This window comes from Acomys minous (genome assembly GCF_964271855.1).
Source record: "Acomys minous genome assembly, chromosome: 4".
NCBI classification, from domain to species: domain Eukaryota; kingdom Metazoa; phylum Chordata; class Mammalia; order Rodentia; family Muridae; genus Acomys; species Acomys minous.
In genome coordinates this window covers 85,945,629-85,958,910 of record NC_140486.1, presented here as the reverse complement: position 1 = coordinate 85,958,910, position 13,282 = coordinate 85,945,629, and the positions used below count along the sequence as shown (strand labels likewise).

At 47.5% G+C, this 13,282-nt stretch overlaps 1 protein-coding gene across 9 annotated transcripts in view; it reads right to left on the bottom strand.

Annotated features, from left to right (window-relative positions):
* The window catches only part of CFLAR (CASP8 and FADD like apoptosis regulator), a gene marked incomplete at its 3' end in the record, with an annotated part of 66,330 nt that overhangs the window by 41,200 nt on the left and 11,848 nt on the right, over positions 1-13,282 (bottom strand). For all 9 annotated transcript variants that reach the window (XR_014778802.1, XR_014778803.1, XM_084779632.1 and 6 more), the window contains 3 exons: positions 4,748-5,174; positions 2,055-2,160; positions 335-470 (listed from right to left, as the gene is read on the bottom strand). Coding sequence is in view for 7 of the 9 variants with exons in the window: in XM_084779632.1 (XP_084635758.1) it covers positions 335-470; positions 2,055-2,160; positions 4,748-5,043 (538 nt within the window). The remainder of the gene's footprint in view (positions 1-334; positions 471-2,054; positions 2,161-4,747; positions 5,175-13,282) is intronic.

Here is a 13,282-nt window from a genome sequence, read left to right as displayed (position 1 = left end):
CCAGGCAACAGGGCTCAGCCTACACTCAAAGTCCTGAACGTTCACAGCCTCTCCGCCGTTTAAACCAGAGATACAGGCGTCTTTTAAGAGCAGAACGCTAAGAACAGCTTGGTGGCAATTTTCAGAGGGAGGAGATTTGCCAGAGGAGTTGGGGCAGTTGGGGTGTGAAGACTATACAGGAACCTGACCTCTTGGCGTAGGCCAGTGGGGCCTGGGATGCTCAGTTTCTGTTTCAACCTTTCAACCATGCGTGCAACCGCTACGTCATCACTGACCGCTCCCAGTAAGCACCCAGTGCAGTACAGAAGGCTGCTGAGAAGCCACAACATCTTACCAGACTGCGTGTACTTCTGGATTTTTGTCTTCAAGTCTATCCTGTGGATGTTCTTCAGGCATTTTTCTAGTAAATGCAATTCATCTGAAGCAAGCAGATTCTGTTTCTCCAGTTCAATCACCAGATCCAAGAAGCTCTAAGAGAGTCACCAACAGAAAACGCATGTCAGTGGGTGGAGCTGACGAGTCCCCCAGGGCAAACTCTACGTCACAATAGCAGGAAAGGGTGACAAATGTGACCATAGATAACCCTTGGTGATCTCAATCCAGACATCTCTGCCCAGAACAAATAACCCTCCTGAACTTGACTCAAAGAGATGGGATCTGGGGCTCAAGTGGTAGAGGGGCTGCCTAGAATCCTCGATGCCCTGGGCTGGATCCCAGCACCAGAGAAACCAGATGTGGTGGTGAACATCTGTAATCCCAGCACTCAGGAGATAGAGGTACGAAGACCAGTAGTTTTAAGGTCATCTCAGAAGTTTCAAGGCCAGAGGGAGGCCAGCCTTGACTACACGGGAATGCGTGTGTGTGTGTGTGTGTGTGTGTGTGTGTGTGTGTGTGTGTGTGTGTGGTCATAAACTTGTCCCCATGTTCAGAACAGACAGATACAAGGGCTGGTTTCTATGATAGGCCTAAGAATCAACTCTTTCTGAGATATTGTTCTTACAAAAACCAAGACTGGTGTCACACTGAACGCTGTAAGGGCATCCCAGAGTGGGGTGCGGTGGGGTGGGGAGGGGTGGGGTGCTGAAAGGAGAATGTAGCTAAGAAACCTCATAATGCCATTTGCAAGTTCTTACACTGAGCGTCTCAGATCATGCTGACTCTAAGGGTGCTATGATAAGGAAAGGGGTGCCTTCTCATTCCACGTAAGCCACCAGCAGGCGTTGCTTTGGATTTGATTTTGCTCACATTTAATACTTGGTTACTTAACTGCTGTCCTTAGTTTACGAGACAAGCATAATTAATTATATGTAAATGGCAGGAGTTGTGTTCTCACTTTCTTCCTCATTCTACACTTGAGGTGGAGACACCATGCTCTCTTGTATTCCTATAATTGAGAAGGCATCTGAGGAAATTCTCAGAGACAAGGGAGCCACAGGGAAGACCTACTGTCCCCACCAGAAACGTAGTTTTCCATAGCTCACCAAAGGCTGGGCAAACCAGGTGGTGTCCGCAGGAACTGAACCACTCTGCCAGCAATCTCAAACAGCTCTAAGAATGTCATGCCCGTTTTCAGTCCTACGGCCCACACTAGCCACTTCCCAGGAAGACGAATCAGAAGGACCTACTCCCCCACCACACACACCAAACCACCTCCACAGGCTGCTGAGGGAAACAAAGCAGCAGTGGATGAGCAAGAGGAGAGCGGACCCACAAGCATTACAGGTCTCTTACTCCACATAGGAGGCCCAACTCCAGAAGACAGCTGTCAGTCGGAGAACTGACAGAGGCCAGGCCTGTGCATTTTACAGAGACCAGGACCAAATCTAAGCATAAAAGAACCACCCAAGGCCACACAAGGAGATTGTACCAACCTATTTTCTCTGTTAAAAACCAGTTTTTCTGCTACTAATGTTATGCAAAACCACCTCAGATGTCTGGCAGCAGGCTGCCCACTCCCCTGTCTTCACGTCACAAGGAGCAAGCCCTACTTCTGATGACTTTCTTGAACAGGCACCAAAACAAAACAACAACAACAACAAAAAAAGACAACCCACCTTGTCCTTGGCCCCCTTGCCTCGGCCTATGTAGTCTCTCATGAGGAAAATTAACGAGGACACATCAGATTGATCCAAATTCTCACCAATCTCCATCAGCAGCACCCTGCAAGACACAAAAGTTTCTTTAGTAAACCCAAGCAAGAAGGCAAGACCCCATGCCTCTCACCAAGGGCAACAATTAGAGTAATTCTTGTCCCGTGGACTGTGCCCCCACTCTATAAAACAGGAAGCCTTGATAGTCCCCTAAGAGGCTATAAGGAAATTCAAAATAAAAAACTGACCCTCCTCTGTTTGTTTGTTTGGTTGGTTGGTTGGCTTTTAGAGATAGGCTCTTGCTGTATAGCTCTGACTAGCTTAGCATTCGCTGTGTAGACACATGAGCCTCAGGCCGCCCACCCACCTGCCTCTGCCTTTCCGAGTCCTGGGGTTACGGGCATGCAGCACCACACCTGGCCCTTCATTTGCTTGCGCTAGGACACAGCACTTCCCTTTCTAAGTCCCAGCTCTGAAAACACCTAGGAAAAAAGAGACTTCCCTGAAAAAAGCCCCTAGGTCCCCAAAAGTAATAGTGAAATGAAACAAATGAGTAACAGGAAAGAGACTCGCGTATTCTGATATTCTTGCCCTGGCTGTTTGACATGCTCTGGGTGACAGTGGTCTAAGAACTGTACTTTGAGTCTCGAGATTCTAAAGTAAAAAAATAAATAAAATCTCCAATACTTAAGTTTAAAAAGTAAAAGGCATCCGCCATGAAGCCTCTGACCACAAATGTGGTCAGAAATCTAGAAAGCCCCTCTTGATACGGTCGCCTCTGTTATGACTGGAGCAGCCATCCCATTTATCAGGACTCCTTGGATACCTCGTGGCACTGTGTAGAAGACTGTTTTCCCAGGCAGCCTGTCCTAGTCTTAGGAATGTGAGTCTTCAGTTCTTTTCTGCCCTAAGCTTAGCTGGCCGGCTAGCCTGTGCTAATGATGTTCAGCCTGCTGATCAGATGGAAGAATGGGTCAATCACTTCACCCCAACTGCCAGCCCCTTCTAGGGGGCCTGCCACCCCATTCCTACTCCACTGCACCTAAACCTAGTGTCTGAGGCTCGGTCAGTGTCCCCCAAATGTGTGAGATCACTGACATCAGGCGATGGTTGGACAAGCGAAACCCTATCAAAAGTAACGATAAGCCTAAGCACTAAGAAAACTATTTGGTACACTATCGTGAGGCACGCATAAACTGGTGAAGCTTGGTGCTTGTCTGTTTGTGGCGCTGGGATTCAACCTAGAACTTTACAGAACCTCAGCAAGTGTTTACCACAGAGTTCCAGCTTCAAGCATGCCCACGCCCCGCTCTGCCTTCGCAGACAGAGTCTTATTAACTTTACTCAGGCTGGCCTTGAACTCACAATCTTCCTGCCTCAGTCTCCCAAGTAGCTGGGATTGTGGGTCACAGGGTGCAGCCTGTCAAGCCATATTGTCCTTTTCTTTGTAAGAGTAGTAACTGGCTCAGCCTGTGCGGGTTGTAACCGGTATGTCAGGTTTAACACAAAGCCTTCCAAGCCCAGCTCTCAACACTTTGCAAAGCCCTCTTCAGAATTTTCCATAATAGACACCATGTCCAAATACACAGTACACAACCAAGTGAGCCAAGTGAGCTAATGGTGTAGAGGAACAGGAAGCTCGCCTCAGGAAACTCAGCTCCTCCAGGGACTCCTGGAGGGGGGGGGGGGGGGGAAATTGGAGCTCCAAGGATTTGGACTTAAGGGACTCCAATAGTTGGTCCAGCTTTAACCAGAATGTCTGTCTTGGGCTCCTCAGAGACAGAAAGGCAGAAATAGAGGAAGGAACAGGAACCCACCCTGCTACGGGCAAGGACGGAGCAAGGTTTAGAAAAGGCCACCGTCCCCTGGAGAGGGAGACCTGGTGGCACTCAGAGGAAGGACAGCAGGTTACCGAGACTTGATACCCTATGAGCATATACAGAGGGAGGTAATCCCCCTCAGGAACAGTCATAGGGGAGGGGAATAAAGGGAAAATGGGAGGGAGGGAAGAATGGGAGGATACAAGGGATGGGATAACCATTGAGACGTAACAAGAATAAATTAATAAAGGAGAAAAAATAAAAAAATTAAAAAAAGAAAAAGAAAAGGCCACCGTTCTATGAAGACAGGAAAATTACTCAGGCTTGGTATTTCCTTTCTCAAGACCGAAACTTCCAAAGCGGTACAGCTCCCACATCATCAGGGGCTGCTGGCAAGAGAAAGTGGCTCTATGCTGTTTCTTCTTTCTTCCTTTTGTGTCAATCTGTCCTTTGGGCAAGCATACACCATCTGTCCTATCCACTTCCATGTCGATCCTTTACCCAGTTGTTTACCCATTAAATAATCATGATTTTTTAAAAAAAAATTCAAACAAGCTATGATCCCACACCTGAGGCAAGAGGATTACTGAGTTGAAGGTCCAGCCTGGGCTACATAGTAAGTTCCAAGTTAGCCTGGGCTATAATAGGCTACCAAACAAACAAACCAAGCCAAACCAAAAACCACAAAACAAACAAAATCCAGAGACTTCCACATCACAGGTAGCTTGATCAGAGGCAAGAGGAAGTGATGAGGCTTCTTCTCATTGCCCTCACTGTCTAGCCCACCCGTCTCCCTCCCCGCAGTGCATCCTGGGCCAGGGCTGACTAGTCAGTTACCTATAATCAGAAATGAAATGCGGGCTTCTGCAGAGGTGGGCCTCCACGGCCGCCTTGTCTGTCTTCAAAATCCTCTTGAGCAGGTCAAACCGCCTCACTCTGTAGAGCAATTCGGCCAACGCAGTGTAGGAGAGCTGGCCTCTCTCGCTTAAGCTGCCCAGGAAGTCCCTGACATTGGGTGCAGCCAGGTTCTCCGCCACATCTCTGCATAAGAAGAGCATCATCTCCTTCTCGTCGTCATCCAGACAGTCCTCCACCTGGTGAATGACCTCGGCAGACACGGGGCACAGCGCCATGCTCAGAACCCCAGCAGCCAAGCTCTCACCCGCCTTCCATGTAGTCAGCAGGGCTCCGTGAGCCCCGAGAAGCCGGCATCCTCTCTGAGGGCTTTCGTCATTTCTTTCTGAGTTCTTGCAATAGAGGTACTCTGTGGTAAGAGAGAACGTTTTTAATCCTCCTATCAGAACCCTTATGCCTGAGGTTCAAAGCACAGTTTCTTCCTTTCCTACTGGTCTCCCTAAGCGAGCAGATTCGAGTCTCCTTTTAAGTCAACAGAAAGAGATCCTCCTCAGGAGACAGAGCACAGACTGATCTGAAAGCCAAAAGACACAGAAGAAAAGCCAGACATTCAAGGAAATGAAATTGAAGACAAAGTCATGTCCAAAAAATCCCACATGGGTTAATGAGAATGTCGCGTATGGTGAGGGGAAATCACTGCTGGGGAGCTAATGATTGCGTTACCACGAGAGACCTCGGGGAGGGGCAAGGAAAGTCCAGTGACTAAGCAGCTGATTTGAGAAACTTGTCACAGGGGTTACCCGCCCACTCTCCTCCGCCCTGCCCAGGCGGACTGGACAAATGCAGGTTTTGACAGAGGGGACCTTTTTTTGAACGGGCCTCGTGAACAGAAGAGGTTTCTGTCCTTCCCCCCCCCCTCGTTCGCCCTCCCCAGCTGCTCTCCCACTTTTACACCCCTCACTCACTTCTGTAAACTCTTGCTCACAGCTCCCATCACGAACGCCCACAGCACCTGCCAGAGGGCTGGGCACGGAGCTTTGTGGGTTGTGATTAGGTCCTCGAACCTTGAGTCCCAGGAATGCGCCAGATCCCCCAATCTTCTATATACCAGTCCACAGCATCAATGACTATCAAAGCTCTCATTGGTATCCGTGGAAGTAGATGGAAGACTTGGGAGGCCCACGCCTCTAGGTGAGGTCTGGCGAGATGCCCAGCGCCAGACATGATTGTGCACTGTCAATGTCTTCTATCAGAACTGAGCAAAGCTTCGGGCTATTCTTCTGATTCTGACTTTAAAAATCCATTTGCCGGCTGGAGAGATGGCTCAGTGGTTAAGAGCACTGCCTGCTCTTCCAAAGGACCCGGGTTCAATTCCCAGCATCCACATGGCAGCTCACAACTGTCTGTAACTCTAAGATCTGACACCCTCCCACGAGTGCACATAAATTTAAAATTAACTAAAAAATATTTATTTAAAAAAATCCATTTGCTTGTTTATTATGGATGTAGGCAGGGAATGGATTTCTGGGCATGCCACATGCAAGTGGGGGTCAGAGGACAGCTCTCAGGAGTCAGTGCTCTCCTATGTGGGCCCAGGGATTGGATTTGGGTCATCAGACTTGGCAGCAAGCGCCTTTACCCACTGAGCCATCTTGCCTGTGCTTATACATGAGACCTCGTCTCTGAGTAAAACAGACAAACCATTCTGATCTCAAAGGGGATAAAAAATAAATAGAAACATAATCCAACTCTTAGTTGATAATGGTTTCACACATTTTCTACAGTGATATTTAAGTATTTATCAAAGATTAGTGTGTCTATGCCAACCTTAACACCCATTTAATCCAAACTTAAATCTGGCTACTTATAACTAAAGGAACAAAACGTGCTAGAATCATCTCTCAATGTAGCAAAAACGGTGCTCAGAATACATGAAAAAAAGGTGTCAATACTAATTGTATGAGTCTCAGATGTCCTGTAAGCCTCTCACAGGAAGGCAGCACTTTAACCTAACTGCCAGTGTCTGCGACAAGAAGGCCACGTTCCTTTCTTACTCTATTCGCTAGAAGCTGTGATGATCTTAGTGGATATTATTAGACATTAACCTCTAAATATTTACATGTACAACAAGGGAAAATTAAAACGAGGTCATCAAACGTAAGAGCAAGAACTAGTGCCCAAACTCTGCAGACACACTTGAAAAGGTAGTAGAAATAAGCAGTTTAATTCTGCTTGCAAAGGCAGTCAGCTAACGTGTGTGGTTCATCACAAACGGAACAATGCCTTCGAGCTAGCATGAGGCAGCATCTTCTCCCACTAGCAGGCCCACGGTGCCTTCTGCCAGTCACGAACACTCGGCAAGGGCACCGCTGAGCTGTCTCTCTCTGTGCTCATGGGGGGGCGGCTGGGGGCGGCTAGGGGTGCGGGGTGGGGGGAGAGCCAATGTGGCAGCCAAATCCCAATTACTCAGGGGAGCATCTGGTAGGGTGAGAAAATATCAGAAGGAAAATACAGATCCCCAAGCACGGCCAGGAAACCACAAGGCAGAAACCTCCATGTCTGACAGCGGGGGTGCAGCGCAGGCCTGGGCTCTCTGTGGCTGAGCTGGGGTGTAGCGCAGCCGCTCTCTGTGGCTGTGAGCAGTAGACACTTGACAGGGAAAGGCACAGAAGCTTAAGAGATTTAGGTGGGACAAAACAGTCACTGTTTTGCTGGGTTTTCTGTTATGCCCAGGCCAAGAAATTATCATAAAAACTTCCATAAGACTAGAGAAGTCAGCAAGGCTTTCAGAAGCAAACACAACCCTACCCCCCACCCCCAAGGTTCCTTCCTGTATGAGACAGAAGATTTCTTTCTTCCTTTTTCTGTAAAACAGGACCTTGCTGTGTAGCCCAGGCTAGCCTGAAACCCATATAGAAGGTCAGGCTAGCTTCAAACTCATGGCAATCCTCCTGTCTCAGACTCTGGAGTGCTGAAGTTATAGATCAGCACCATCACATCCAGCTTAAGAAGCACTGATCTTCTGTTGGATGGCAACTTGCACATCAGCCTCAGCAAAACTCAAATCCTTGGGCTGCAGAGATGGCTCCATAGTAAAGGCACTTGCTACTCTTGCAGACACCTGGGTTTTGCTTCCCAGTGCTCACAAAGCAACTTACAGCCTTCCATAACACCAGATTCCCAAGGAATCTAGTGCCCTCTTCTGGCTTCTTTGGGCACCGCATGCATGTGGTGCCTATACCTAACATGCAAGGCAAAACACTCATACACATAAAATAAAAATAAATAAACCTTTTAAAAATTAAAAATCATCAGGGCTGGAGAGATGGCTCAGAGGTTAAGAGCACTGGCCACTCTTCCAAGGTCCTGAGTTTAATTCCCAGAAACCACATGGTGGCCTACAACTATCTATAATGAGATCTGGTACCCTCTTCTGGCCTGCAAGTGACATGTAGGCAAAACACTGTAGACATAATAAATAAATATTTTTTTATTATTAAAATCATTGCAACAATAGACAAAACACAAAGAATTCACATCCTCGGAGCCTGCATCTGTAGGTCTGTATGAGTTTTAAAAGTCAAGAGCCCTTAGGTATGACAAGTTTGCTCCTCAAGGGTCATTTGATGATGCTTTTGGTCATCATGCCCCAGTGGTAGCTCTGGGATATGGTGGACAGAGGCAAGGATGCTGTTAAATGTTGTACAATCTCTCATCTCCCTGGCGTCAAGAATGATGCAACCAACCCCTCATAGCACAGCACTGAGGCCAAACAATCCTAAAATTTCAGTTTCCAAACTTACTGATTCTTTTTGTGACTTACTAGCGTTTCCTACTTAATCACACCATGGCCCGAGATAGGTGTGAGGTACACTGATCCTCGCTTCTCCCAGGCTTTGCACTCTGTGGGGCTGCAGGCTTGTGACCCTAATGCTGAGGGGACCCCTGGGCTCACTAGCCATTCAGCCTGGCCTATTCTGAGAATGCCAGGGCACTGAGAGATCATCTATGCAAAAAAAAAAAAAAAAAAAAAAAAAAAAAAAAAAAGAGAGAGAGAGAAGAAGGAGGAAAGACAGAAAGAAGAAAAAAGAAGGAAGTGCTGCTGATTAATCTGAAAAATAACAACAATAACAACAAAAATTCCAAAACTCTAGCTACAGTGTGCATAGAAACATAACATAAAACACAGAAACACCTGCTCAAATACAGTTTTAAGAAATTAAGAAAAATTATAGTGAGTCAAGAAGAAAAGTTTAAAAACTACAATGCTAATCACTTGAAGTTTACCATATATGACCACATCTCTCTCAGATGATGTAAAGAGATCCAAACAAAGGCTATGCAAGACCTTAATGGAAAAACATGAATTATTTAAAAGGCATTACTAAAGACCCAGATAAATGGGGAGCCATACTTTATTCATGAGTAGGAAGATTCAATATAATAAAAAATACTACCTCCTGGGGCTAGTGAGATGGCTCAGAGGTTAAAAGCGCTGGCTGCTCTTCTAGAGGTCCTGGGTTCAATTCCTGGCACTCACATGGTGGCTCACAGTCAACTGTCACTCCAGTCCCAGGGGATCTGAAGGACCTGACCCCCAAAGGTACCAGGCATGGACGCAGTGCTCACACATACATGCAGGCAAAACATCCATACACATGAAAAACTAGCTCCCGCAAAACATCTGTGAAGGGATTAAAAGTAAAAGACTTATCTTGCCAGGCAGCAATTTAGAGTCAGCAGAAAGGTGATTCTGAAGAAGGAAGCCAGCGAGCACTGCCTTCTGATGATATGTCAGAAGCAGCCCTTACGATGCAGGCTCCAGCCTGAATATAAACATTACAGTCAGCAGTTTACTGAAGGGCAATGCCAAGATAGTAAAACAATAAAAATATAGAGCACAATCAAACAAGTAACTGTGGTTGTTCACGGGCAATAAGAGTTCCAGTGTAGAAAAGCCACACTGACAAACAAAATGCCAGCTTAAGGAGAGGCCAAGGTTTCGAAATCTATGATAAATAAAAACAAGTCAACTATAAAAAGTCTATGCGCTAGCAACAAACAGGAAACATGTAAATTTCAAAGATTCCACTTGAAATAGCAACAGCACCTCACATTTAGTAGTAAGACATGTAAAAGAGAAATCAGGGAACTTCGTTAAAGAGTTAGGCAGATAGTTGAAGATATATACCATGAGATATCCGTGTGTGTGTGTGTATACAGGTATACATGCCTATGTGAGCATGTGTGTGTACAGGTATACATACCTATATGTGCATGTGTATGCATGTGTGTGTGCATGTGTGTACAGGTACGCATGCTTATGTGTGCACATGTGCGTGTACAGGTACACATGTCCGTGTGCACATGTGTGTGGAGGTTCAGGTGTCATTACTCAGGCATCATCCACCTTGATTTTTTTGTTTTAGAGGCACAGATGGTTTCTCACTGGAATTCTCAGAATAGGCCAGGCTGGATGGCCCATGAGCCCAGGTGTCCCCTGGTCTCTGGCTCCTAAGCACTGGGGCCACAAGCGTGCAGCACCACAGAGTGCAAAGCCTGGGAGAAGCGAGGATCAGTGTACCACACACCAGTCTCTGACCATGGTGTGATGAAGTTAGAAAACACTAATAAGTCACAAAAGGAATCTGTTAAGTTTAGGAACTAAGATGTTTATTTCTGTCTCTTCTGTACTGAGCCTTTATCAGGTACAAGTTCTATAGAAAAGAAAAATGGGTATAAAAAGTGAACGCCATGGAGAAACTTCCAGGACGTCCTTTCTATATGTGTAGATGGATGGGCCTTAGACGCCCTAATGACTTCCCGAAGTTATCCACAAGGACAGGTCAGATTTTACTCACCCGTTCAATGATACAGTGGACGTTGTGGTAACTAAGAGGGTTTTTTGTTTTGTTTTGTTTTGTTTTGTTTTGTTTTGATTTCTTTTGAAACAAACAAGACCCTTATGTAGCCAGGCTGGCCTTGAATGTGCTATTTTGTCAGAGATATCCTTGATCCTCCTGAGTGCTGGGATCACGGGGTCATGCTACCACACCTGGGTTTTTGTTTGTTTTGCTGCTTTCACTATGTAGCTCTGTCCTGGATTTTACCATGTACACAGGCTGGCTTTGAACTCTCAGAGGTCTGCCTACCCATGCCTCCCTAGCACTGGGCCCAGCACCAAACCTAGTCTTCGGCAGTGCTAGTGAGTGAGGCCAGGCCTTGTGCACTTGAGGCAAGCACTCTAGCGATGGAGCCACATTCCAGACCACAGTCTTTCAAAATAAAAGGACTCAGGCCATGGGCATCAGTAGCCAAGGCCACCTCTGTGGACTCCATCCAGGACTCCACTTACCTCCTCTGCAGTCTCTCTCTCCTCACTCCTGAAGGAGGCACAGGGGGAGCCATGCTCAGATTCCTCCCGGCTGTTCAAGTGCCCAATCTCACCACTTAACTCTGCCCCTCAGTTTCAAACGACACAGCGTCTGGAGGCAGACAGAACTGGCATCTGGGCCTTTCCTAGATTCTAAAGGAATTTCCCCCCTTTACTTCTGATGAAACTCTCACTCACGGTCTCCTCTTCTTTTCCACACCTACACATGTTCCCATTTGGTAGACACTGCCTTTAACCTTGCCAACGAGGGCACCAAAAAAAACCCTAAAACTAGTCTCAGTTTCATTTCTGGAGGAAGTCACAAGGGCCATGGCAGTCACTGCTTAAAAAAGCAACACAGGCTCAGAAAAGGAGACAGGTCTAGAGAGCAAATCACTGCGGGCATCCCATAGGAATACACTTGCTATCAATAAGCATTTCCAAAACCTCTGAGAGAGCCAAAGAAAGGGGGGTTCTAGGGTGAGTGTCTGGCAAAAGGCCCTAGGCTCCCCGGGCCTCCTTGTCTAGACCGGGGCAGAGGTGACTTGGTGGCCACTCTGTTTAGACATCAGTGTCTGACTCAGAGCTGGCACTCGAATGCGTGGAACGAATGAGTGAGTTACATCTGACACTACGGGAGATGATCTCACATCCTTTCTTCCCAAGACAGGGGCTCTCTGTGTAGCCCTTGGCTGTCCTGGAACTCACTCTGTAGACGAGCCTGGCCTCGAACTCAGATCCTCCTGCCTCCGCCTCCCCGGGGCTGGGATTAAAGGTGTGCGCCACCACAGCCTGGCCTCCCTTCCTCTTCTCTGTACTGGACCTGAAACCCAATTCTCTGGCCAGAATCTTAAGTTAAATTCCCTTACCTTCTGCTTCCTGCCACCCATCCCTACAACACCTCAGGCAGGCACACAAGCCAGGCATCCCCACAACTTCTTAGCTTTAGGGCCAAAAGTCCTGTATCACAGCAAGTATTCTGTTCTGGGGTAACCGAAATGGCTGGTCCCCCTGCACCCCACACTCAGATGCTGAGTCTCTTCCACTCACCCCTAGAGTAGCAAAGAGATGAAGGGGAGAGGAGGGGGTCAAGCGAAACCGAGAAGGATGAGGTGCACATTTGGGGAACCTACGCTTTTTGTGAGCTGATTAAAATACACAGTTTGTAAAGAGTTTGAACAGGCACTCGGAAGACCAATTCTTCTCTGAGAAGCCAGAGGTTAATGTATATGTTATGTAAGTAACACACACCGCGGTTGGGGGTGAAGATGGTTCAGTCAGCAAAGGTGCCTGCCACCAAGCTGAGAACCTGAGTCCGAGTCCCAGGACCCGCTCTTGTCTGGGAACTGGGAACTGACACACTTTGGTTTTCCTGACCTCCATAAATGCACCTTAACGCGCGCGCGCGCACACACACACACACACACACACACACACACACACACACGTTGGTAACACCACTTCCTGGGTTTGGGCATCCGCTGGGCAGTCTGTTACACAGGATTCTGGTTAACCTCTCTTCGCATCCCCAGGAGAAGGCTCCGCCCCTCACACTTCTCCCCAGCCGTAGCCACGCTTTCCTCACACACACAGCCAAGGCTCTTCCATCATAAACAGTGACCACCACCAAACCCCTGAGCCTGAGTCCCCTAGACCAAGAATCCCTTCACTTTGCCTCCTTTCACACAGAGCTAGGACCCCGTGAAGGAATAAGCTGTACTCAGCATTCAGTTTCTCCCACTCTGACCCCCTGGGCGACATGATTCCACCTGGACCCCCATCCCAGTACCACTCAGCACTGACTCCCACTGGTGTCCAGAGCACAAGAAAAAGCCGATGATGCCCAGGCTGGTTTTCTTACGCAACATTCTAATAATCTGTTTATCATAGACTTGGGTGTTTGTGTTGTCTTTTAAAGTTGCACTGAATATTATTCATCTTGATTACTGGATTTTAAGTACTCTCCTACAAATGGTGTTACAAAGCGAAGAGCCACAGTTTGCCTACCCAGTCTTGGCAGCACTGCTCTTCTCTTTTCCAAGCCTCTGTGAGCTCCTAACTCCCATCCAGGGGCTCGGGTTCAGTTTCCCAGCACCTACAAGGCCCACAGCCATCTGTAAGTCCGGTTCCAGGGCACCCGCCAT